Source organism: Chrysemys picta, chromosome 1 (assembly GCF_011386835.1).
Source record: "Chrysemys picta bellii isolate R12L10 chromosome 1, ASM1138683v2, whole genome shotgun sequence".
Classification (NCBI taxonomy): domain Eukaryota; kingdom Metazoa; phylum Chordata; order Testudines; family Emydidae; genus Chrysemys; species Chrysemys picta.
Genome location: NC_088791.1, coordinates 358,413,665 through 358,439,591, shown reverse-complemented (window position 1 = coordinate 358,439,591; position 25,927 = coordinate 358,413,665). Strand labels below are relative to the sequence as shown.

At 56.0% G+C, this 25,927-nt stretch overlaps 2 protein-coding genes across 2 annotated transcripts in view; both read right to left on the bottom strand.

The window, feature by feature from the left end:
* LCMT2 (leucine carboxyl methyltransferase 2) overlaps positions 1-25,927 on the bottom strand; it is a 517,091-nt gene that overhangs the window by 400,119 nt on the left and 91,045 nt on the right. The gene's annotated exons all lie outside the window — the stretch shown is intronic.
* DNHD1 (dynein heavy chain domain 1) overlaps positions 1-25,927 on the bottom strand; it is a 105,312-nt gene that overhangs the window by 56,570 nt on the left and 22,815 nt on the right. Inside the window, 3 exon segments of the mRNA XM_065589518.1 lie at positions 313-3,316; positions 3,448-3,545; positions 24,582-24,707. Coding sequence (XP_065445590.1) covers positions 313-3,316; positions 3,448-3,545; positions 24,582-24,707 — 3,228 coding nt within the window.

Genomic DNA, 25,927 nt, shown 5'->3' with positions numbered 1-25,927 from the left:
GAGCTCCGAGTAGGCCCAGGTTCCAGACTGGCCCTGTCACAAGCATTCATGGGCAATGACCCGCCAAGGAGGATCCGTGCCAGTCACCCAGGACTCCCTGGATGGTGAGATCCTGCCCACCCAACAGAGAGCCCCGGGCAGCCTCCGCCATCAGGCCCCTTCCCTGGGGCTCTGCCCCTGCGCAGACCCCGGGGTGCCCAGAATGGGGGAACTCGGCTGGTCAGGATCAGCAGCACTGGGGACTGGTTCTAATCTGGACCCTGTAAGAGCAGGGGGGAACAAGGTCATTGGTCCTGCTGGGATTTCCCTCACCTGCCTGGTCCTCCCTTCTCAGGGGCTGGGCCTTCGCCTTGTCATGGCTCAGGTGTTGGTCCAGCAGAGCCTTCAGGAGCCTGGTGAAGGCTGTGGTCTCTGGGATGCCCCAGGCCACGGGGCTGCGCAGGTCGGCGTGAGGCTGCAGCACAGAGCTGCAATGCTGCTGCAGGAAGGTGAGCGTGGGAGGGAAGACATCCTCAGCGAGGCCACGCAGCATGACCACGCTCTCCTGGCTCACTCTGTACGTGTGGTAGATGGGGGCTAGGGATGACGCCAGCAGTGCTCGCCAGACACACGAGCCCCCACAGTGCAGGAGGGCGCAGTGTGTGGAGATGGATGGTGAGATGCTGGAGGCATCAGGCAGCTCAAAGAGGAACTTCACGCCCTCTGGGGGATGGAGCTGCTGCCCGTTTGGCAGGCTGAGAGTGGGCTCTGCGCTGAACAGCGACGAGATGGGATCCAGCCACTCGGAGCTGGCAAACCCGTCCAGCACCAGCCATTGCTGGGTGCCTGACACGCCCAGCCCAGCCGCAGGGGCTGAGGAAGCCATTCTCTGCAGGAGCCTGGAGAAAACGCCCTCCCTCCAGATGCCTCCCTCAAGCCTGCCCAGGAATTCAGCGGTGCTGAGGCTGTTGGGGCAGAGGCAGACAGTGCTGATGGGCAGGTATGCCACGTCCTTCCGAGTGCCTGGCCTGCCCGCTCCTGGCGCCAGCTCCAAGGACGCACTCACAGCCAGCCTGCTCAGCACCTTAGCCAGGGTCTTCCAGGCTGTGGTCTTGCCGCTGCCAGAGGGCCCCACCAGCAGGACCCCCGGTGAGCCCAGCAGGGCCTGGCAAAGCTGCACTATGGTGCTGGTGAGCTCGGGGTCTGCGTGGAGCTTGTCCTCATGCAGCTGTGCTGTCACAGCACTCAGCAGCCTGGGGGGCGCCTGGGCCTCGGGGACCAGGGAGCAGGAGGCCGGGAAGACCCCTCGGAGCAGCTCCCACACTCTACTCCGCCGGGGGTCCTCCAGGGCAGACAAGAAGGGCGAGAGGCAGAGAGCTTGGATGAGGGCAGGCTCCTCCGCCAGGCTCTCAAAGGGTGACTGCTGGGCTGGGAGCTGCTCCCCGGGCTTGGGCTCGGGCTCTGGCCTCACCACAGGCGGATACACAATGCCAATGGCTGCCTCAATGACCCCCTTGAACAGGGCCAGCCGGCTGGGTGCAGGGCCCGGGCCCAGCTCCCCCTCCAGCCAGAAGAAATAGCTCAGCTTCTTGGCCAGGTGTGCTGCTTCCCGGAAGCCAGCTGCCAGCAAGGTCACCTCGGCCACCTGGTGCAGGTCGGGGGGCAGCAGGGCCACGGGGCGCAGGGCCAGGCGCAGGAGCTCAGGGAGACGCTGCAGGGTGGCTAGGCAGCCGTAGGTCTCCCTGACCCGCAGCAGCCGCTCCCCGAAGAGGATGTTGCCCAGCACGCGGGGCTGGTACGGCTCAGCTTCATTCAGGCCCAGCTCTGGCAGGGCCCTTGCCGGCTGCTCCTGCCCCTCCCCGTCCCTGCTCTTGGATCTGTGGCTGGGGCTCACCCGGCCCGTCTCCGCCTGCAGGCCCATGCAGAGCATCCGCAGGTCTGACAGGAGCTGGCTGAACCCTGACAGGACACCGGGCCCCAGCTGGTCCACAGCCTCCAGCAGCAGCCAGGCCCCGGCCTGCACAGCCCCACTCAGGTGTTGGCGGAGGCAGCCCAGGCCCATCTGCTGGGAGCAGTGCAGGGTGACGAGCTGGCGCCCCAGAGCCCTGGCCAGGTGCTGCATGGTGGCCGTCTTCCCGACCCCGTGGCAGCCCAGAGCCGCGCCACAGCGGAACTCCTCCAGGGCAAGCAGTAAGCCCAGGAAGCTCCTCTCCAGCTGAGGGCCCCCCACCAGGTGGGGGCAGTTCCCCACATACTCATAGCCATAGTGCAGGCGGATGTCGAGGACCTCGGCCCAGCAGCCGGGGGGGCTGGCGGCCCAGCTCTCAAGGGGGGCCCCGACTGCCCTGGCACTCTCGGGGTGCAGGACCAGCCGGTACTTGAGCAGCTGGGCCCAGGCAAAGGCGGTGGGTGAGTCGACCTTGCGCTGCAGCAGGTGGGCCAGCACGTCGCGCTGGCGCACGGTGACCGTGAGCAGGGCCCCCAGCAGCGTGCTGAGCTGGCTGCTGCCCGGCTGCCCGGCCTGGCTGCTGCGGTAGTTCCGGACATAGTGGGCCAGGGCCTCCAGCTTGAGTCGGTGTTTGAGCTTGAGGCCAGGCCTGCGCACGGGGCCGAAGAGCCGCTCCTGCACATCCGCAAACCACAAGGCCTCCTCGGCCAGCAGCACGCACTGGGCCGGGAAGCCTGTTGCCAGCTGCCCCCAGTGCTCCACCAGCAGGTGCAGCGGCAGCTCGGTGGGACCTGGGTGGTGCTCGAAGGCCACGTCGAGCTGGGGCCGCAGGGCCAGGCGCTGGGCCATGCATGCCTGCAGCAGGTGGAAGAGGGCCTCCTTCATGCGCTGCTCCAGGGCACACAGCCATTTAGTGACCTTCTGGTTGAGGAGCAACGGGGAACACAACGGCACCGTCTCCCCACAGGCTCCCACCAGGCCCGTGGCTTCTGCCATGGGCAGCAGGACAGCATAGGTGGCAGGGTCTCGAGTGGCCGAGGGCTCACAGAAGGCCAGCTGGTGCACAGTTGGGAAGCAGCGGCGGGCCCAGGTGGTCACCTCCATGGGCTCCGCAGGTGAGGCCATCATAGCCACCACCTCTGTGTTGCTGAGGAAGAAGAGGCGGGGGAAGCCCATGCGCGTAGCCTCCAGCACGTACTCCAGTCCGTGGATGATGAGCTGCAGGTCCTCAACACCCTCGCTCAGCATGGTCTGCAGGGGCACACCCATAAAGCGGCTCTCCCGGTTGGAGGTGGCCGTAGGCATCATGCTGGATAGCACCAGGGGGTGCTTGGATGTCACCTGCATGAGCTCCCGGAACCTGCTGTCCAGCTTCTGGAACAGGCAATCCTGGTGCGAGGAAAGCAAGCATCAGCCCTGCAGAAGGGAAGCCCCAAGAGGCAGGGAACTGGAGGCAGTGAGGAGGGGAGGGAGGACTCACTGGCTCGGGGCAGGGGCATGTGGTGGGACAGACGACTCACCAGCTCGCTGCTGGGCAGGCTGATGTCCATCTCATACAGCACTATATTCAGAAAAATCCACTTCTGCTGGAAACTGACCCAGACATCCAGCAGGGCTCCTGTGGAGAGAGGAGTCTGGGGGTGAGCATTCCTGGGGTGCCCTCCAGGGCACTGGCCCAGGTACCCTGTGAGAGTATACAAACCCCACACTGGAGAGGAAGGGGCTAGGGAGCTGCTCTCAGCCCAGGTGGCCCTACCCCACCGCACCTGCAAAGCCGACACAGGCTGGAGGTGAAGCTTACAAAGCTTACAGTGGCAGGCAGACAGTTGAGAGGAACCTGCACCGGAGCTCTTGGGAAGGAACACCACAGGAGCTCTTGGGAAGGGACACCACAGGAGCTCTTGGGAAGGAACACCACCGGAGCTCTTGGGAAGGGACACCACAGGAGCTCTTGGGAAGGAACACCACCGGAGCTCTTGGGAAGGAACACCACCGGAGCTCTTGGGAAGGAACACCACAGGAGCTCTTGGGAAGGGACACCACAGGAGCTCTTGGGAAGGAACACCACCGGAGCTCTTGGGAAGGAACACCACCGGAGCTCTTGGGAAGGACCACCACAGGAGCTCTTGGGAAGGAACACCACCGGAGCTCTTGGGAAGGGACACCACAGGAGCTCTTGGGAAGGACCACCACCGGAGCTCTTGGGAAGGACCACCACCGGAGCTCTTGGGAAGGGACTGTCACGGAGTATTGGGGAACTCAGGGCCCTGCACCCCCGGCTTCCTGCGATTCACCATGACTCTCAGCCAGCCAGTAAAGCAGAAGGTTTATTTGGATGACAGGAACACAGTCCAAGACAGGTCTTGCAGGCACAGACAACAGGGCCCCCCTCAGTTAGGTCCAGCTTGGGGTCCCAGGGCATCCCAGCCCCCCCCTTTGGGGGGTCAGAGCCATCTCTGCCTCCCAGCCATCTCTCCAGCCTCCTTCCAGCCTGCTTCCCACACTCCCCCTTCAGCGACCCCTCCCACAGCCTTTGTTCAGTTTCCCGGGCCCCGGAGTCATCTGACCTCCAACCCCCTCCTGGGTTCTCATGTTACAAGCTCAGGTATGTTCCCTTGGGCCGGCTCCCATCCCCCGATGCAGACCATCCTAGTCACACTCCCCTGTCAGCATTCACACACCCCAGCAAGAACAGTCCCAGTTCGTCACATCTCTCCCCCCTTCGAGACCGAACTGAGCAGGGTCACTTTAGCCAGTGACCCGGGGAAGTTCGAACCTACCCCCGTTCCCATGGATGCCCCCGCATCCCTCCAGTTCCTTGGTGAGAATTACACCAGGCCCCTTCCGTTCCACGCCCCCCCTTAGGTCGGGGGTGCTTGATGGCACTCGCAGTTCGCATGTGGGAAGGTTTATGCGGCCTGTGCCCTTTTCCCACCCCCATACCTCTGGGGTTCCAACTGGGCTGTGGTCTTCTCCCAGCGCTCCAGTCTGGAGGTCTGTGCTTTGGGCTCTCTTGGTTTAGAGACGCCCTTTTAACCTTGGCCACCCTCTGGAAAGGATCCTTTATGCTGGGCAAGGGTCCTAAAGCTCTTTTCCCCTTGTCCCAGGCCTTCCTCCCCCTCTGACAGGGGTCACAGGATCCGCAGTACTGTCGGACAGTAACAAAGACCCCAGGCCAGTAAAAGCTCCGTAGCAGCCTCTGCTGGGTACGCCAGGTTCCCTGGTGCCCTGAGAGGGGAATGTCATGGGCCCGGCACAGCAGCTGGCGGCGATACTTCTGGGGTACCACCAGCTGCCTCCTGATCCCCCCTGACTCCATTTTCCCTGGGGGAGCCCATTCTCGGTACAGGAACCCCTTCTCCCACAGGAACCTTTTCCGGCCACCTCGTTCCATGGTCTGTACCGCATTGAGGTCGGCCAGGTCCCTTATCTTCCGCAAGGAGGGGTCTCTCTGTAACTCGGCCTGGAACTCAGCAGCTGGGACAGGGATGGCCACCTGCTCTTTCTCGCCCGCTGGGTCCGAAGCTGCAGCCTCCCTGAGCCGCGTCCCTGGGCGTTCCCTCCCCACCAGGTTAGGGTCCTGCGCCTCAGGCAAGGCACCCCCCCCAAGGCCAGGGCGCAGGGCCCCTCGCCGGCTCTGACTGCGGGTCACAACCAGTGCCTTTTGGGGGTTGCTTGGCCAGTTCTCCAGGTCCCCCCCCATCAATACCTCAGTGGGCAGATACGGGTGTACCCCCACATCCTTGGGGCCCTCCTTGGCCCCCCACTTCAGGTGTACCCTTGCCACGGGCACTTTGACTGGTGTTCCGCCCACCCCCGTCAGGGTCAGGTAGGAGTTGGGCACCACCTGATCTGGGGCCACCACCTCGGGCCGGGCCAGCGTCACCTCTGCGCCCGTATCCCAGTATCCATTGACCTTCCTCCCATCCACCTCCAGGGGAACAAGGTACTCTCTCCGGAGGGACAGCCCCGCGCCCACCGTATAAACCAAAAACCCTGAGTCTGGGGCATCCAGCCCCCTAGAGGAGCTGGCCTGGGGCCCTTCTCTCTCTTGAGCAGTTGATAAGCTGCCAGCCCCTCTTGCGTGAGAAGCCTGCCCCTCGTCCGTCTGGGCCTCTACCAAGTTAACCCTATGCGGGTTCGGTCTGCTCAGTCTGTCCTTGAGCTTGGGGCACTGGGCCCGAACGTGGCCTCTTCGGCCGCAGTAATAGCAGCTCATGTCCTGTGGGTCCCCTCGAGCCGGTCGGTTGTCCCTGACGCTGGGCATTCCCCGTGGGAGGGGATTCCCCATATTCCCCCTTTGGGAGGTCCCAGGGTGACTCTCTCTCTGCATCACGGCGGGCCTGTTCCTTTGGGGCTCCTCCCTGCCCCCCCCTGACCGGCTCTTTACAAACTCATCAGCCAGCTGCCCGGCGTGTCGCGGGTTCTCTGGCTTTCTGTCCACCAACCACAGCCTCAGGTCGGATGGGCACCGCTCATACAGTTGCTCCAGTACCAGCAGTTTAATCAGGTCCTCCTTCGTCTGGGCCCCACCAGCCCACTTGCTGGCGTATCTTTCCATGCGGGCGGCTAGTTGCAGATATGAGATCTCAGGGGTTTTATCTTGACTCCGGAACCTTCCCCGGTACATCTCAGGAGTCAGCCCAAACTCATGTAGCAGGGCCTTTTTGAATAGTTCGTAGTCCCCTTTCTCTGCCCCTCCCAGTTGGCGGTACAATGCCACGGATTTGGGGTCCAGTAAGGGGGTAAGGACCCGGAGTCTGTCCGCGGGATCAACCCGGTGCAGCTCGCAGGCCGTCTCAAAGGCCTCCAGGAAGTCATCCATGTCCTCCCCCTCCTTGTATGGGGCCATGATGCACTTATCAAAGCTCCGTGCAGTCCTGGGTCCCCCCTCACTCACCGCAGCCGGGGGTTCGCTGCCCCTCAGTCTCGCCAGTTCCAGGTCATGCTGACGCTGTCTCTCATTCTCCTGTCTCTGTCTCTCTTCATGCTGACGCTGTCTCTCATTCTCCTCCCGTTCACGCTGATGCTGTCTCTCTTCACGCTGATGCTGTCTCTCTTCATGCTGTCTCTGTTGTTCACGATCCTCCAGCTCCCTCAGTTTTAGCTCTTTCTCCCATTCCAGCCAATTCCGCTCCCCGGATGCCGAACGTCGCCGGGAGGCTCCTCTGCTGGCCGGCGGGCTTCGCCGGGGGGACCCCCTGCTGGCCGGGGGGATCACGGCGCCTTCGGTATTTGCTGGGCTCCTCCCCACCCTTCCCCTAGGCATAGGAAGGAGGGGTCTCGGGAAGCCCTCAGCAGCCGGCTGACCACTCCCAGCTGGGACAGACACTGGTGCCTGCGCTGCATTTGCCAGGCTGCTTCCCTGAGACACAGGGATCAGTTCATTCGCGCGATCTTCCGCCTCCAGCTGGGCAATGAGCTGTTCTTTGGTGAGCCTCCCAATGCGCAGCCGCCTCTGCTTGCACAGCTCCACCAGGTCGCTCTTAAGCCGCTTGGCATACATCTTCCTGCTGGCCACTCACCGGCCTGTGTGCTCACAGCTCCCCACAGTTCGCAGGGGGCCCCCTAGTGTGCCAGCCCTTCTCGAGGTCACCACCTCTCTGCCAGGGTCGAGCTGCAGACTCCTCCGCCCCTGGGACCACTCGCTGTGATCCCACGGGGGACCCTGTTACTGCAAAAGTCCTTCTCGCTGGTCACACACTCCCAGGGGTAATAACCGTCTCTCTCCCACTCTTCAGCAGGCCTGGTCCCCGTCAATCCCCCTTCGTTTTACTGCTCCCCAGTCACTTACTGCAGGAAGCGCCGTCCACGGGGTGCAGTAGATCCCACCGCTGCCACCAGTTGTCACGGAGTATTGGGGAACTCAGGGCCCTGCACCCCCGGCTTCCTGCGATTCACCATGACTCTCAGCCAGCCAGTAAAGCAGAAGGTTTATTTGGATGACAGGAACACAGTCCAAGACAGGTCTTGCAGGCACAGACAACAGGGCCCCCCTCAGTTAGGTCCAGCTTGGGGTCCCAGGGCATCCCAGCCCCCCCCTTTGGGGGGTCAGAGCCATCTCTGCCTCCCAGCCATCTCTCCAGCCTCCTTCCAGCCTGCTTCCCACACTCCCCCTTCAGCGACCCCTCCCACAGCCTTTGTTCAGTTTCCCGGGCCCCGGAGTCATCTGACCTCCAACCCCCTCCTGGGTTCTCATGTTACAAGCTCAGGTATGTTCCCTTGGGCCGGCTCCCATCCCCCGATGCAGACCATCCTAGTCACACTCCCCTGTCAGCATTCACACACCCCAGCAAGAACAGTCCCAGTTCGTCACAGGGACACCACAGGAGCTCTTGGGAAGGGACACCACAGGAGCTCTTGCTACCTGAGGCCTGGCACTAGTGGCCTGTCCAAGCCCACAGAGGAGGGACTGGTGACTCTCTGAAGGCACAGACTTTATCTTGGTGGTTAGTTATTTACTTTAACCAATGGGAAGAGACAGGACTTGTAGGGAGGGAGCCGCACAGCACCTGAGGGTGCAGGACTTAGCTGCCTACTGTGACGAAGTGGGACTGTTCTTAATGTTTCCTCTGAATACTGTGTGGGTGCCTCAGTTTCCCCTATGCATTTCTTAAGTCTCTAGGTGGTGGGATAAAGGCCAGTGTGCATAAATCACTGACACTCTGTCTCCCTGGCAACTAATGGCCAGGCCCTTCCCCCCTGCAAGGGAATAGCTAAAGGTGTGGGAGAACAAAAGAGGTCAGGTGACCTCCTGGCCCGGGAAAGGAACTCAGCAGAGAAGAAGGGGCTGGAGGGGGTGTCAGTTTGGAGCTGGCTGGGGACGGGGAGTGAGGGCAGACGGGGGTGTCTGGCTCGCGGGACCTCAGAATGGACCCGGCTGAGGGATCCGGTTCTCTGGACCTACAAGCTCTGTTTTAGACCGTGTTCCTGTCGTCTAATAAACCTCTGTTTTACTGGCTGGCTGAGAGTCACGTCCGACTGCGAAGTGGGGGTGCAGGACCCTCTGGCTTCCCCAGGACCCCGCCTGGGCGGACTCGCTGTGGGAAGTGCACGGAGGGGCAGGGGATGCTGAATGCTCCGGGGTCAGACCCAGGAGGTGAAGCCGTGTCAGCTTCTTGCCCTGAAGACGGTCTGCTCCGAGGGAGAGGAGGCTCCCCAAAGTCCTGACTGGCTTTGTGGGGAGCAGCTCCAGAGCATCGCCCGGGGACTTCGTGACGGAGCTGTGACGAACTGGGCCTGTTCTCACTGTGGTCTGTGAATGCTGACAGGGGAGTGTGCTGGGATAGTCTGCATTGGAGGATGGGATCGGCCCGGGGGCGCATTCCTGGGAGTGTAACATGAGAACCCAGGAAGGGGTTGAAGGCCAGGTGACTCCTGAGCCCGGGAAACTGAACAAAGGCTGTGGGAGGGGTCGCTGAAGGCAGTGTGCTGGAAGCGAGCTGGAGAGATGGCTGGGAGACAGAGATGGCTCTGACCCCCCCGAAGGGGGGCGGGCTGGGATGCCCTGGGACCCCAAGCTGGACTTAACCAAGGGGGTCCTGTTGTCTGTGCCTGCAAGACCTGTCTTGGACTGTATTCCTGTCATCCAAATAAACCTTCTGCTTTACTGGCTGGCTGAGAGTCATGGTGAATCGCAGGAAGCCGGGGGTGCAGGGCCCTGAGTCCCCCAACACTCCGTGACAACTGGTGGCAGCGGTGGGATCTACTGCACCCCGTGGACGGCGCTTCCTGCAGTAAGTGACTGGGGAGCAGTAAAACGAAGGGGGATTGACGGGGACCAGGCGTGCTGAAGAGTGAGAGAGAGACGGTTATTACCCCTGGGAGTGTGTGACCAGCGAGAAGGACTTTTGCAGTAACAGGGTCCCCCGGGGGGATCGCAGCGAGTGGTCCCAGGGGCGGAGGAGTCTGCAGCTCGACCCTGGCTGAGAGGCGGTGACCTCGAGAAGGGCTGGCACACTAGGGGGCCCCCTGGGAACTGTGGGGAGCTGTGAGCACACAGGCCGGTGAGTGGCCAGCAGGAAGATGTATGCCAAGCGGCTTAAGAGCGACCTGGTGGAGCTGTGCAAGCAGAGGCGGCTGCGCGTTGGGAGGCTCACCAAAGAACAGCTCATTGCCCAGCTGGAGGCGGAAGATCGCGCGAATGAACTGATCCCTGTGTCTCAGGGAAGCAGCCTGGCAAATGCAGCGCAGGCACCAGTGTCTGTCCCAGCTGGGAGTGGTCAGCCGGCTGCTGAGGGCTTCCCGAGACCCCTCCTTCCTATGCCTAGGGGAAGGGTGGGGAGGAGCCCAGCAAATACCGAAGGCGCCGTGACCCCCCCGGCCAGCAGGGGGTCCCCCCGGCGAAGCCCGCCGGCCAGCAGAGGATCCTCCCGGCGACGTTCGGCATCCGGGGAGCGGAATTGGCTGGAATGGGAGAAAGAGCTAAAACTGAGAGAGCTGGAGGATCGTGAACGACAGAGACAGCATGAACGGGAGGAGAAAGAGAGACAGCATCAGCGTGAAGAGAGACAGAGACAGCATGAACGGGAGGAGAATGAGAGACAGCATCAGCGTGAACGGGAGGAGAAAGAGAGACAGAGACAGGAGAATGAGAGACAGCGTCAGCATGACCTGGAACTGGCGAGATTGAAGGGCAGCGAACCCCCGGCTGCGGTGAGTGAGGGGGGACCCAGGACTGCACGGAGCTTTGATAAGTGCATCATGGCCCCATACAAGGAGGGGGAGGACATGGATGACTTCCTGGAGGCCTTTGAGACGGCCTGCGAGCTGCACCGGGTGGATCCTGCGGACAGACTCCGGGTCCTTACCCCCTTACTGGACCCCAAATCCGTGGCATTGTACCGCCAACTGGGAGAGGCAGAGAAAGGGGACTACGAACTATTCAAAAAGGCCCTGCTACGTGAGTTTGGGCTGACTCCTGAGATGTACCGGGAAAGGTTCCGGAGTCAAGATAAAACCCCTGAGGTCTCATATCTGCAACTAGCCGTCCGCATGGAAAGATACGCCAGCAAGTGGGCTGGTGGGGCCCAGACGAAGGAGGACCTGATTAAACTGCTGGTACTGGAGCAACTGTATGAGCGGTGCCCATCCGACCTGAGGCTGTGGTTGGTGGACAGAAAGCCAGAGAACCCGCGACACGCCGGGCAGCTGGCTGATGAGTTTGTAAAGAGCCGGTCAGGGGGTGGCAGGGAGGAGCCCCAAAGGAACAGGCCCGCCGCGATGCAGAGAGAGAGTCACCCTGGGACCTCCCAAAGGGGGAATATTGGGAATCCCCTCCCCCGGGAAATGCCCAGCATCAGGGACAACCGACCGGCTCGAGGGGACCCACGGGACCTGAGCTGCTATTACTGCGGCCGAAGAGGCCACGTTCGGGCCCAGTGGCCCAAGCTCAAGGACAGACTGAGCAGACCGAACCCGCACCGGGTTAACTTGGTAGAGGCCCAGACGGACGGGGGGCAGGCTTCTCACGCAAGAGGGGCTGGCAGCTTATCAACTGCTCAAGAGAGAGAAGGGCCCCAGGCCAGCTTCTCTGGGGGGCCAGATGCTCCGGATTCAAAGTTCTCCGTTTACAGGGTTGGCGCGGGGCTGTCCCTGCGGAGCGAGTGCCTTGTTCCCCTGGAGGTGGATGGGAAGAAAGTTTATGGATACTGGGACACGGGCGCAGAGGTGACACTGGCCCGGCCCGAGGTGGTGGCCCCAGATCGGGTGGTGCCCAACACCTTCCTGACCCTGACCGGGGTGGGCGGGACCCCATTCAAGGTTCCCGTAGCGAGGGTACACCTGAAATGGGGGGCCAAGGAGGGCCCCAAGGACGTGGGAGTGCACCACCATTTGCCCACTGAGGTGTTGATGGGGGGGGACCTAGAGGACTGGCCAAGCAGCCCCCAGACCGCCTTAGTTGTGACCCGCAGTCAGAGCCGGCGAGGGGCATTGCGCCCTGGCCTTGAGGGGGGTGCCTTGCCTGAGGCGCAGGACCCTAACCTGGTGGGGAGGGAACGCCCAGGGACGCGGCTCAGGGAGGCTGCAGCTTCGGACCCAGCGGGCGAGAAAGAGCAGGTGGCCATCCCCGTCCCAGCTGCTGAGTTCCAGGCCGAGTTACAGAGAGATCCCTCCTTGCAGAAGATAAGGGACCTGGCCGACCTCAATGCGGTACAGACCATGGGACGAGGTGGCCGGAAAAGGTTCCTGTGGGAGAAGGGGTTCCTGTACCGAGAATGGGCTCCCCCAGGGAAAATGGAGTCAGGGGGGATCAGGAGGCAGCTGGTGGTACCCCAGAAGTATCGCCGCCAGCTGCTGTGCCGGGCCCATGACATTCCTCTCTCAGGGCACCAGGGAACCTGGCGTACCCAGCAGAGGCTGCTACGGAGCTTTTACTGGCCTGGGGTCTTTGTTACTGTCCGACAGTACTGCGGATCCTGTGACCTCTGTCAGAGGGGGAGGAAGGCCTGGGACAAGGGGAAAACGGCTTTAGGACCCTTGCCCAGCATAGAGGAGCCTTTCCGGAGGGTGGCCAAGGTAAAAAGGGCGGCTCTGAACCAAGAGAGCCCAAAGCACAGACCTCCAGACTGGAGCGCTGGGAGAAGACCACAGCCCAGTTGGAGCCCCAGAGGTATGGGGGTGGGAAAAGGGCACAGGCCGCATAAACCTTCCCACATGCGAACTGCGAGTGCCATCAAGCACCCCAACCTAAGGGGGGGCGTGAAACTGGAGGGGCCTGGTGTAATTCTCACCAAGGAATGGGAGGGATGCGGGGGCATCCATGGGAACGGGGGTAGGTTCGAACTTCCCCGGGTCACTGGCTAAAGTGACCCTGCTCAGTTCGGTCTCGAAGGGGGGAGAGATGTGACGAACTGGGCCTGTTCTCACTGTGGTCTGTGAATGCTGACAGGGGAGTGTGCTGGGATAGTCTGCATTGGAGGATGGGATCGGCCCGGGGGCGCATTCCTGGGAGTGTAACATGAGAACCCAGGAAGGGGTTGAAGGCCAGGTGACTCCTGAGCCCGGGAAACTGAACAAAGGCTGTGGGAGGGGTCGCTGAAGGCAGTGTGCTGGAAGCGAGCTGGAGAGATGGCTGGGAGACAGAGATGGCTCTGACCCCCCCGAAGGGGGGCGGGCTGGGATGCCCTGGGACCCCAAGCTGGACTTAACCAAGGGGGTCCTGTTGTCTGTGCCTGCAAGACCTGTCTTGGACTGTATTCCTGTCATCCAAATAAACCTTCTGCTTTACTGGCTGGCTGAGAGTCATGGTGAATCGCAGGAAGCCGGGGGTGCAGGGCCCTGAGTCCCCCAACACTCCGTGACAGGAGCTACGATTGGCATTGGACCAGAGACGGGTGGGTCTGGGCTCCCCTACTAACCCCTAAAAAGTGATAACAATGGAAGTCTATCGCTCAGTGGGGAACCGAGATGGGGAAGGACATTGAAGGTACAAGGGTCTGGACCATGAGACCCCAACCCAAAGGGGAAACCCTGAATCCCTCACTTGCCCAATACTGGACTGTATATATACACCCTGAAAAGCATGGAACTGAAAACAAGACCTGGCCGCAGGGCTGACTCACTGAGGTATGTTGCAATGTGCGCCCAGGCTCAGATAAGATCTCAGGATAAACTTTCTCACTGTAAGACAAGGGACCAGAGGCCTAGGGAGGTTGTGGAAGCTCCTTCACTGGAGGTTTTCCAAAGGAGGCTGGAGCCGTCTGTCTTGGATGGTTTAGCCCCAATAAATCCTGCATCTTGATAGGGGATTAGACTAGCTGACCCTTGCGCCGTGGCCCCGTCTAACCTTATGATTCTATAAAACCACTGCCAACTGCACACTCCTGGATGTCGACTTACCACGCCACACTGGAACCCATACCGGGTATCATCAAATAATTACAACCCATACTCGATGGGACCACATCCTGAAAGAAATCTTTCCTGAACCCCCTCTTCTGATTAGGCCCCAACTGGAGTATTGTGTTCAGTTCTGGGCGACACATTTCAGGAAGGATGTGGACAAATTGGAGAAAGTCCAGAGAAGAGCAACAAAAATGATTAAAGGTCTAAAAAAGATGACCTATGAGGGAAGATTGAAAAAATTGGGTTTGTTTAATCTGGAGAAGAGAAGTCTGAGAGGGGACATAACAGTTTTCAAGTACGTAAAAGGTTGTTACAAGGAGGAGAGAGAGAAAAATTTCTTAACCTCTGAGGATAGGACAAGAAGCAATGGGCTTAAATTGCAGCAAGGGAGGTTTAGGTTGGACATTAAGAAAAACTTCCCAACTGTCAGGGTGGTTAAGCACTGGAATAAATTGCCCAGGGAGGTTGTGGAATCTCCGTCATTGGGGATTTTTAAGAGCAGGTTGGACAAACACCTGTCAGGGATGGTCTAGATAATAATTAGTCCTGCCTTGAGTGCAGGGGACTGGACTAGATAACGTCTTGAAGTCCCTTCCAGTTCTATGATTCTGGCCTTCAAACAACCTCACAACCTCTCCAAGCATCAGCAGCAAGTTCCTCATAGATCAGGACACACAACTCAATGCGGCAGCAAACCATGCCAGAATAATAGATGCAAAACCTGGAGACATATCTCCACTGCTCTGATGATCAAAAGCCGCCCCCTCCCCGCAACACATCTTTCAAGATCCATGGGCCCTACACATAAATGCCCCAATAACAACTATATGGGTGAAACCAGGCAACCAATACATCTTGAATGAAGTCACACAGGAAAATGATAAAAAACAAAAACACCCTATCACCTGTAGGTGAATACTTTTCACAAAGTGGTCACTCTTTATCTGACCTCTCAGTCCTCGGCCTCAAAGGAAACCTGCACAACACCTTCCAAAGACGAGCCTGGGAGCTTAATTCATAACTTTGCTAGACATTAAAAATCATGGACTGAACAGACACTGGATTTATGACCGATCACAGTGGATATATGTCTACAATCTATAACCCCCTAACCTCCACCCAGCTTTCTCCACCACACACCACTGGAGAGATGTTAACGGGCCACTTCACCTTGAATGGTCCCTTGAAATATGTGTTAACTCCTTATGCTAAACAATCTGTTCTACCTTATATTTAGCTGTGATGCTCTTAGCACTTTTTCCAGCTCTGAAGAAGAGCTCTGTGTAAGCTCCAGGTGACTGGAAGCTAGCTAATGTAATGTCAATTTTTAAGAAGTGCTCCAGAGGCAATCCTGGCAATTACAAGGCTGTGAGCCTAACTTCAGTACCGGGCAAGCTGATAGAAACCGTAGTGAAGAACAGAATGATCAGACACCTTGGGGAAGAGTCAACATGGCTTTTGTAAAGGGGAATTATGCCTCACTAATCTACTAGAATGTTATGGATAAGGGTGATCAAGTCATACTGTGTACCTGAATTTTCAGAAAGCCTTTGACAAGGTCTCTCACCAAAGGCTCTTAGTTTTTTTAGGTGGTCATGGGAGTTGCCTGAGTTGCCCTGAACAGACTTCAGACCCTTGCAGGCAGAATCTACCCTGAATCACAGTGTGGCTTCAGAGCTGAAAGGTCTGCTATCGACATGATCTTCTCGCTGAGACAACTACAAGAGAAATGCAGAGAACAAAAAAGCCCCTCTACATAACCTTAATTGATCTCACAATGGCTTTTGACCTTGTCAGTAGAAGTGGACTATTCGCACTTCCAGAAAAGATTGGATGTCCCCCCAGGCTCTAAAGAAGGAGGTGGGGAAGAGGGGGAACATGGCACGCTCAAGGAAGAGGCGGGCAGGGGGCGGGGATTTGGGGAAGGGGTCCAATAGGGGCAGGGAGGGGGCGGAGACTTTGGGGAAGGGTTGGAAGGGGGCATGGCAGGGGCGGGGGGGGTGAGGCAGGGGTGGAGTTGGGGTGGGGGCTGGGGGGGTTGAGCACCCACCGGCACCGGGAAAAGTTGGCGCCTATGCAGCCAATGTAAACAAAATGTCTCGCGGCCCGCCAGCAGATTACCCTGATGGGCCACGTGCGGAAGGTTGCCGACCCCTGCTCTAAGTAGAGGAAGGACATTTCAACTGGTGTTGCAGACTGCTCATAGTTCTAGGAGATTGATGTGTAGGGTGGATTCTGTGAACGACCATCTGCCCTGCACTGTGTGATCGTGGAGATGTGCTCCCCAACCGATTAGGGAGGCATCGGTTGATAGGATCATAGTCGATGTTGACTTCTACACAGACATTGTTGGGCTGTGTCCATCACAGTAGTGAGTCCTTGACTTGCATCAGCATGGATAAGAGTTTGTGGAGGCTGTGTTTGTCGGGAAGATATACGGTACGGAACCATGCCTGACGACATTGCATGTGTAGTGTTGCGTGCCTGACCACAAATGTGGCCATGTGACCTAGAAGTTGGAGACAGGTTCTGGCAGCGATCTGAGGGCAGACCCGTGCATTGGATACCAGATCTGTTATAGCCGAGAATCTATGAAGTGGTAGGAAGGCTCTGGCTTGTATGGCATCCAATAGTGTGACGATGAATTCCAGCTGTTGTACTGGCATTAAAGTGGACTCTTCTAGATTCACGAGGAGGCCTAGTTTCATGACCAGGTCCATCGTTAGGTGGACAGCTTGGAGAGTGTCGGTTTCAGATGGGGCCTTGAGGAGCCAGTTGTCCAAGTATGGAAAAATGATGACTCCTTGTTTTCTGAGGTAGGCAGCAACTACCGCCACAACCTTGGAGAACACCCGAGGCACTGTGGACAGCCCAAAGGGTAATACTTTGTACTGGTAGTGGTCATCGCCCATGACGAATCAGAGAAATCATCTGTGGGCAGGGTGTATTGTAATATGAAAGTATGCGTCTTGGAAGTCGAGGGCTGAGAACCAGTCCCCCTGTTCTAGTGCTGGGATAATAGTGGAAACCATCTTAAAATGTTGCAGTTTGACAAACTTGTTTAGATTGCGAAGGTCCAGGATGGGTCGCCAGCCACTGAATTTCTTCTGGATCAGGAAATAGTGGGAGCAGAAACCCTGTCCCACATGCTGGGAGGGGACCAGTTCTATGGCTCCCAGGCGCAGAAGAGGATTTATTTCTTCCCATAGAATGGAGTTGTGAGAGGGGTCCCTGAAGAGGGATGGGGAGGGAGGGTGGCGGGTGGGATAGATAGGAAGGGAATGGAGTATTCTTCCTTGATTATTTCTAGGACCCACTTGTCTGAGGTGATGAGTCTCCAAGATGGGGAAAATGGAGCTAAACAGTCGCCAAACTGCTGGGACGTCGAAGATGGTGAGAATGACTGGAAGAGAGGAAGGCTTCTCAGGGCCTTGACCACACCTTCAAAATTGCTGCTTCGGTGGGGATGTGTGAGAGGTAGCCCCTTGAAGAGTGGGTTGTCTCCATTTTGTAGGAGACTTCTGTCTTTGGCACTGGGTGTCATAGTGCTGTTGAGGAGTGTACTGCTGTGTTTGGGATCGTGGCGGGAGTTGGTACTTCCATGAGTGTCTCTTTGGCGCTGGCGTGTAGATGCCAAGAGATCGGAGTCCTTAAGGGAGTACAGAGAATCGTCCATGTGCTCCGAGAATAGTTTCTGTCCCTCAAAAGGTAAGTCCTCTACCGTGTTTTGTACCTCCTTAGGAAAACCCGATAGGTGGAGCCAGGATGTATGCCTCTTAATCACAGCAGTCGCGATGGATCAGGTAGAAGTATCTGCAAAATCTAACGAGGCTTGTAGGGCTGTTCGAGCTGGGAGGTGCCCTTCTGATATCAGGGACTGGAATTGCTCTTTCTTGGCCTTCGGTAGGTCCTGGCAGAGTTCCTCCAATTTGCCAGAATCTGGGAATGGATGACGGGGATGGATCAATTGATAATTACCTGTTCTGTTCATTCCCTCTGAAGCACCTGGCATTGGCCACTGTCGGAAGACAGGATACTGAGCTAGATGGACCTTTGGTCTGACCCAGTATGGCCGTTCTTATGTTCTTATGGAGTAGTTTAAGTAGTTATACTTAGCCATAAGGGCTTTGTAGTTTGAGATTCTAAATTGGAGCATGGCTGATTACTATGCTTTGCATCCAAACAAGTCTAGGCATTTCCAATCTCTGTCTGGAGGACTAGAATGAGATTGATGTTGACAGCCTCTCTCTTGCACCACATTGACTACCAAAGAATTTGGGTGGGTGTGTGCAAGAACAGAAATTCGGTGTCCTTCACCGGAACATAGTATTTCTTGTTGGTGCTTTGCAGGTCGGAGGGATGGATGCCGGGGTCTGCCACAACACCTTTTTAGGGTCAAGAAGAGCCTGGTTGGTGGGTAGAGTGATCTTGGAGGAAGAGGATGTGTGGAGGATATCTAGCAGTTTATGCTGCTGGTCCTTGACATCCTCCAAAAGGATCTGTAGGGAGTCTGCAATCCTGTGGAATAGATCTTGAAAGTGCCTGAGGTTGTCGGCAGATATAGGGGTGGAGGCACGATAGCCTCATCAGAGGAGGAGGAAAAACCTAGTGTTGGTGGAGCCTCTTCCTCCTGTTCTTCCTCTTCAGTTGGTACCAGCGGGGGTTCAGCTTCCGGAGGGCGAGAGACTGATGGAGAAGGGAGAGGTGTAGGTCTCCGGCTTTGCTCTCTAGGAGGGCTCCCAAATTGTGCCCTGCACATGACCCAAGGGTCCCAATATGGCCAGTTTGGAGGGAGTGGCACATGTGGCTGCATCCATGGTGGTTCCTGCCAGGACTGAGGACCAGAGGTAGACTATGGGTAGTGAGAATGAGCAGATGTGATTGGTCTAGTAGATGAGGAAGTGATGGAGCCTTTGTCTTCCTCCTCCTCTTCATCCTCGTCACTGAGGAAAGGAGGTGCCATCCAAGGCAGAGAGAGGGGGGAGTGTCATGAGTTTGGAGAGGAGGGTGAAAGTGGGGGGAGGTCAGGTAGAAGGAGTGTCTGATACTAATAGGTCTTTAGAGTATCTAAAGTCTTGTGGAGGGGGAAAAAGTATCATCGGTGGTAGTGTAAGATGGTGCCAAAGGAAGGGTGTTTGCCCCTGAGGTGTCAGTAGATGGCACCAGAAACTTGGTTGGTGCTGAAGATTTGGTCGGTGCCAATGGCTTGGTTGGCATCAAAGACTTGGCCAGTGCCGATGATTTTGATGGTGCCAAGGGCTTACTCGGTGCTGACGGCTTCGTTGGTATAGGAAAGGGCGCTAGTGCCGTAACTCCTGCAGTTGGCCTGTCTCATTCCCCAGAGCTGTAGATTTGCCCGATTAGGGTCTGTAGACCTTTTCCTTGTGTCAGTACCAGCGGTACTTGGATGGGCCCTGGAGCTGTGTCCCCTGTCAGATGAGGTTGAGGCCACAGACCTGGCCAGGGATGGTGTTCCGATGGGCTGCGCCTCAGAGTGTGAGGAGGGAGCCCGTTTCTTTTTGTCGAAGCAAGAAAAGGATGACTTTCTCTTCACGGGATGTGGGAAGTGAAGGTTAGCAGATGACCTGGCAGAGTGTGGGGGCCTCTCCAGGGAGGAGTCTAGGCCCGGATCTGATGCCAGTTGCAGTGATTTCTCCATGAGAAGTTTTAATCTGATGTCCTGGTCCTTTCTGGCTCTGGGTTTCCAGCCGAGGCAGTGGGAACACTTTTGCAGGATGTGTCCCCTCTCCCAGACAGTGGACGCACTTAGGTTGGCCGTCCATTACTGGAAAAGTAGCGCTGCAGGAAACACACCTCTTAAACCTGGGGGATTCAGGCATAAGGATGACAGAAAAAGGCTTCCCAGGCAGGAAGTAGGAAAAAACAGACACCTAAGTTATGAGATAACTGTAGATGTAAAGTTAAACAAAACCAAAAGAAAAAACTTTTGGTGGGGGGGAGGGAGAAGAAAAGAGAAGAAAATACTAACTATGCGACGCTAGCAGGTAAGATACTATCTACTGAAGGAATAGGAGAAGCGGGTTCTGCTGTGGATTCTGTCCCAGACCAAAGGCGGTACAGAAGGAATTAGGGGTGGTTGGACCGCTCAGTGCTATATATACGTCCTGCGCACAGCACGAGATGGGAGAAGTCCAATGGGCACTGCTGATGAAGATTTTCGATACCAGGCGCAGGGGGCTCTGCTGCACCTACAAGTGGAGCACCCATAAGGACATCCCTCAAAGAAGAACCAGGTAAGTTCATGGAGGATAGGTCTATCAATGCTAATAGCCAAGTTGGTCAGGGATGCAACCCCATGCTGGGGGCAACCCTAAACCTCTGACTGCCAGCAGCTGGGAGGAGAAGACAGGTGGGTCACTCAAATTGCTGTGTTCTGTACATTCCCCCTGAAGCTCTAGCTCTGGCCACTGTGGGAAGATATCAGAGTAGCAGCCGTGTTAGTCTGTATCCGCAAAAAGAAGAACAGGAGGACTTGTGGCACCTTAGAGACTAACAAATTTATTAGAGCATAAGCTTTCGTGGACTTATGCATATGCATCTGAAGAAGTGGGCTGTAGTCCACGAAAGCTTATGCTCTAATAAATTTGTTAGTCTCTAAGGTGCCACAAGTCCTCCTGTTCTTCTTTTTGTGGGAAGATAGGAGACAGGGATAGCTGGACCATTGCTCTGACCCAGTCTGGCCATTCTTATGTTCTTCATTTCTTCTGCCCAAGGCTCCCCACTGACTGACCAACGCAGAGCCGCCGCTGGAGACCGGAGCGAGAACTCCTTGGAGAAGAGTGATGGCTTATGCGATGTGGCCATGACACATAAGATCCAACTTCTGACTCAGACAATGAACCTGAGTCATTCAACCAAGGAGGTGCACTGCCTCTGGGTGCCAGGGAACAGTGACAGGGGTCACTAGAGCGGATGCACTAGGGAAATCACATCCGGTTTGCCCCTCGACGGCACCTCACAAGGGGATACCAGTGTCTGGAGGTGCCCACCATACTGGATGCTGAACTGTAGCAGCCGGCATGTCCTGCACCAACAGACTTGGCAGACTGCATGCTGTGGTGTGACTGTTATGCTTATAAGCAGCACACAGGATGTTTTTTAGGGGAAAAGGCAATATGCCGTTTTTACTGAAGATATAACAATTAGCATATGCATTTAATCACACACACACACACACACACACACACACACACTGTCCTGCCAATATTATAGTTGCTAGTTTTATGGCAAGGCACCCTGTTTATATAGTGATTTTTTTTACTGGGACCAATGAGTTTTGCACCGTTCTATAATTAATTGTTGTTTGTTTTTTTTTATTTGTTTTTAATTTTTTAATTTTGTTTTTTTTTATAAATTTTTTTAGGAAGTTATTTTATGCTGGTTTTGATTACAGCTATGTTGTTTTTATTGATAGGTGCTTGTTTTATTTTTAGAGTTGTTAATTTGCTTTTTATTGGTATTTTAATAGGGACGTGTTGCAATCCTTTGGCACCTTTGCGTTTGTTTTGGGGTTTTTTTTAGAATATTTGGTTTAGTGATGGCTTTTATACTTATTTTTTAATATTTATTTTTTATTTATATACAAAACAGAATTAATTTACACAAAATATTTTGAACAGGAACATCAAATTTGCAATGTAGAAGAAAAACAATTATGGCATTTTTTTTACTTATTTTAAAATGCTGAGCCTATAACGAAATGGTGATCCTCAAAGGTCTGTTACTCTCTTTAAATATATCAGAGGGATAAATACCAGGGAGGGAGAGGAATTATTTCAGCTCAGTACTAATGTGGACACGAGAACGAATGGATATAAACTGGCCGTGGGGAAGTTTAGGCTTGAAATTAGACGAAGGTTTCTAACCATCAGAGGGGTGAAATTTTGGAACAGCCTTCCGAGGGAAACAGTGGGGGCGAAAGACCTCTCTGGCTTTAAGATTAAGCTAGATAAGTTTATGGAGGGGATGGTTTGATGGAATAACGTGATTTTAGTCAATTAATCAACAGCGTGCCCTCGCCGGTAAATAGTATCAATGGTCAATGAGGGTCTGGCTGGAGAATCTTGCCTGCATGCTCGGGGTTCTACTGATTGCCATATTTGGGGTCGGGAAGGAATTTCCCTCCAGGGTAGATTGGCAGAGGCCCTGGAGGTTTTTCGCCTTCCTCCGCAGCATGGGGCAGGGGTCATTAGCTGGGGGATACTCTGCGACTTGATGTCCTTAAATCACAGGATTTGGGGACTTCAACAGCTGAGTTAAGGGGAAGGGGGTGGGTCAGCTTTTGTGGCCTGCATCATGCGGGAGGTCAGACTAGATGATCATACTGGTCCCTTCTGACCTTAAAGTCTATGAGTCTATGCCTTGAAATCAGTTCAGACACAAAGAAATTTTGGCTGATGCATTTTTACCAATGGCCCATTAGGCCTTTTTTTTTTGCTATTTAAAAAGGATGGCTGGCAGGATATGGTCAAATTATACATTAATACATTTAATACATGCAACATTATTATTTTATTATTTTTTAATTTAAATTATACAAAATACAAACATAAAATGTTATTACTACATGACAGCCCCGGGAGTCTCTTGCTTCGCTGAGCCAAAGAGGACGGCACAGTGGAACAGGATGGCGTTCAGTGGCACTGGTACCAGTCGAGAACCCCGCCCGAGGCTCATTGTGCACCAGGCAGCGCCTTGGCACCAAGCGCACTGTACTCTGCTTCCCAGCTTGACTGCTGGACAGTCTCTGTGGTGCCTGGGATCTCAAGCTCCTGGATGATGGGTCCCTCGATGCCATCTTCCAGTGTTTCTTCTTTGGTATCAGAGATCAGTGCCGAAACTCTGCCCCGACAGGAGGAGCGTTCCTAATGCAAGTGGCAGTGGTCGGTGACTGCCCTGAGCAGGAAGGTTGCAAGGCTGGGTGCAGGGCTGCGTCCATAAGGAGGGGCTTTAGCCTGACTCACAGATCACTAAGGCCAGAAGGGACTATCATGATCATCAAGTCTGACCTCCTGCACATCACAGGCCAGAGAATCTCACCTGTCCACTTCTGCAGTAGGCCCATAACCTCTAGCTGAGTTACTAAAGTCCTCAAATCTGACCTCCTGGTCCTTTTAGTTATGGGCTTAAAGTCCCTGCAAATCTGGCAATCGTCGCTGATGTGAGCTTCTCCTAGGCACTTCAAGCACCTGGAGTGGGGGTCACTGACTGGTATTGGCTTCTTGCATCCATTGCAAGATTTGAAGCCCAAGAACCAAGGCGTGCCCCAGCACTGGGCATTGGTACCCAGAATCGGCGGGAAATGAAGCACAAAGGAAGTACACTAGTAAAAGAAAAAGGAACCTTACTGCTAAAACGCTAACAAATACCAACTATGTAAACTACACAAGACTAAGAAAGACGGAAACACTTGCAGTAGCACGCTCTGACAGCCATCACAGATGGTAAGAAGGAACTGAGGGAGGGCGGGGATGGCTCTGCCCTTTAGACCACAAGCAGCAGCAGCACGAGCATACGCTGCCCCGACACGTTTCACTTAGGAAATCTCTGACGCTGGTGCACTGGGTGTGCATACAGCTGAAGTGGAATGGACACAGCAATCACTTGAAAAACTTCGTTTACTGTAAAAACTGCTCTACAAATATCCTATTCTCCCTGCTCTGCTGGTCCGTGCAAGTCCAGCATGTGGGCACACAAAGCGTCTCTGGTTTCCGTTCCCATGTGTGTCCTGCTGTAGCTGTGACAGGTGCACTTGCTGGCTCAGTGTACCGGTTCAGCCACCCGGGGCAAACGGCCCACCTTTGGATTCACAAAGATTGTGAAGGGCACAGCAAGACATAGTGATGCGGTCAGCATTAATCACACTGGGATTGAAACAGCTCCGTAAACAGTGCCAGCAAGATTTCAATCTGCCAATCGCACACTCACACCCACGCCAGGCCCTCGGAGAGCAGGAGATGGGTTCATAAGCCAAGACAAAAGGGGGTATGCAGGGTCCCCTAGAATAACAGTGAGGACAGTAACTCCCATTATGTCATTTGGTATCATTTGGTGGGAATAGCGTCCATGAATGTAGACCTCTGATCAGTGGAAAGCCCTCACATCATGAACTTTTCCAGTGCAGGCCACACTGGTGTCCATAAATCGGCTTCTGTGGCCCAAAAGGGCCTGCATAACAATGGAGTCGTGCCCTGCGAGGAGGGCAAGCTGTGGGCTGCAAGAACTTCCTCTCCAGTGCCGTGGGATGGACAGTCACCTCAAACAAGGCTACAGAGGCTACAGCTGGGGAGGGCACGAGGAAGCCTGGGAGAAGCTGGTTGGACTCATCTCTGCGTCATGCAGTGTGGACATGTGAGCGTGGGTATGAGTCCCAGGTCCAGAAATGCTAACCCTAGGGTCAGGGTTCAGTGTGGATGCTCAATCCCAGGCCTACAAACACCAGTTCCCACAGAGCCCGGGCTCAGATTGCAGTGCAGACACACCAGGAAAGGAGAAGCCGCCACCAAGCAAAACAGCTGTAAGAAAGGGGAACATCCGGGGTAGAAATCAACCTGTCACACACCCCCACACGCCCCGCCAAACCAGTGCCAAGTGCCCCAGAGGGAATGACCAGAACAGGGAATCATCACGTGACCCATCCCTGTCACACACCCCCACACGCCCCGCCAAACCAGTGCCAAGTGCCCCAGAGGGAATGACCAGAACAGGGAATCATCACGTGACCCATCCCTGTCGCCCACTCCCAGCTTCCAGCCAAGGATTCCCCTTCACACCCCCAGGCCCGCACCAAATCCACGCAAGGTACTGGTCCAGCTCTCTGCCTCCTCCCGGAGCTCCATGGTGTGGGGTGAAAGGATGATGTTCTTCAAGGTTAGCAGGCTCTTCTCCGTCAGGGCCTTGAGTTCTGCTGTGTCTGGATTCAGGGAGAGAAGAGGTGAAGACTCTGGCAACCCTGAGGGGCCCAAAGAGGTGCTGGAGCCAGGGCTGAGGCCTCGCACACAGGTGCATGCACGGGGGCATTGGCCCAGCATAAGCCCTGTACCTTGGTGATGGAGATGCTCTGAGCTTTGGACACTCCTGGGGTGCTGCTGCCCCAGCTCTGGACTCTGGAACAGTGGGTGGGACAGGTGAGTTTCCCCCAAACCTGGAGTCTGAAACTTCCAGTGAGAACCAGCCAGGGCCACAGCAGCTCAAGTCCTACACTCCCTGGAGAGACTCCTGGGAACTCTGGGTAGCTGCACTGGACAGAGCGGAGTCCATGTCCCAAGGGGACGCGGAGCCATGGTCTGGCTAGTCTCATGGTCTGAAAGGAGCGGGTAGTCAGAGGACAACAGCCACCCCATGTCTCCCTGGGAGGGAGAGTGCTGGCTCTGGTCCCAGCTCTGCTCAGACCCACCTTCCCCCCGCCCCCGTGCAGCCTGTGACAAAGTGGGAATTTGGGGTAATATTTTCATTATTCCTACACGTGCTTCAGTTTCCTCTGTGCTTTGCATTGCTACCCCTGGGGGACGCGGTGCTGCCTGCATGGAATAAACAGGGTAGTTAAGGAGCTGGTTGAAACTGACCCAGATTAACACAGGCCCAGAGAGACATTAGGAAGTCCCAACAACGGAACGCCCGACACTCAGCAGTGGGGAGCTCTGGCAGGTGGGATTGTGAACTCCACACGCCCTGCCTGGAGACAAAGGACTGGAGATGGCCAGCAGGGGTTTCTGAAGAAGCTGGCTGCTCTCCCCTGGGACTGGGTCAGGACACAGACAGACACTTGGCTGGTGTTTTGCACTGGCTTGGCCAGGGTGGATGTGGCTTCACCTTTGCCTCTCTGAGCTAGCCAAGGACTTTTGGATTCTGTAGCCAGGTGACTAATAAAACGTTACCTTGTTTGCAAAGGCTCCCTGAGAGCTTGGTGCCCTGACGGGGCCTGTACCAGCCTCCCACAGGCACCTGGCTGGGCTGGAGTCACTGCAGGGAGCCATGGGGAGAGGCAGGTTTGCTGGTGCCCAAAGGCCAAGTCGCAGAGTCTTGGCGGCTGCAGGCCTGCCCTGTGTGGCTCTTTGCAGCCCAGCACACTAAAGGGGTCGCTCCCAAGGGACTGGTTACAGGCTGGGGCATAGCCCAGACCCGTGAATCTCT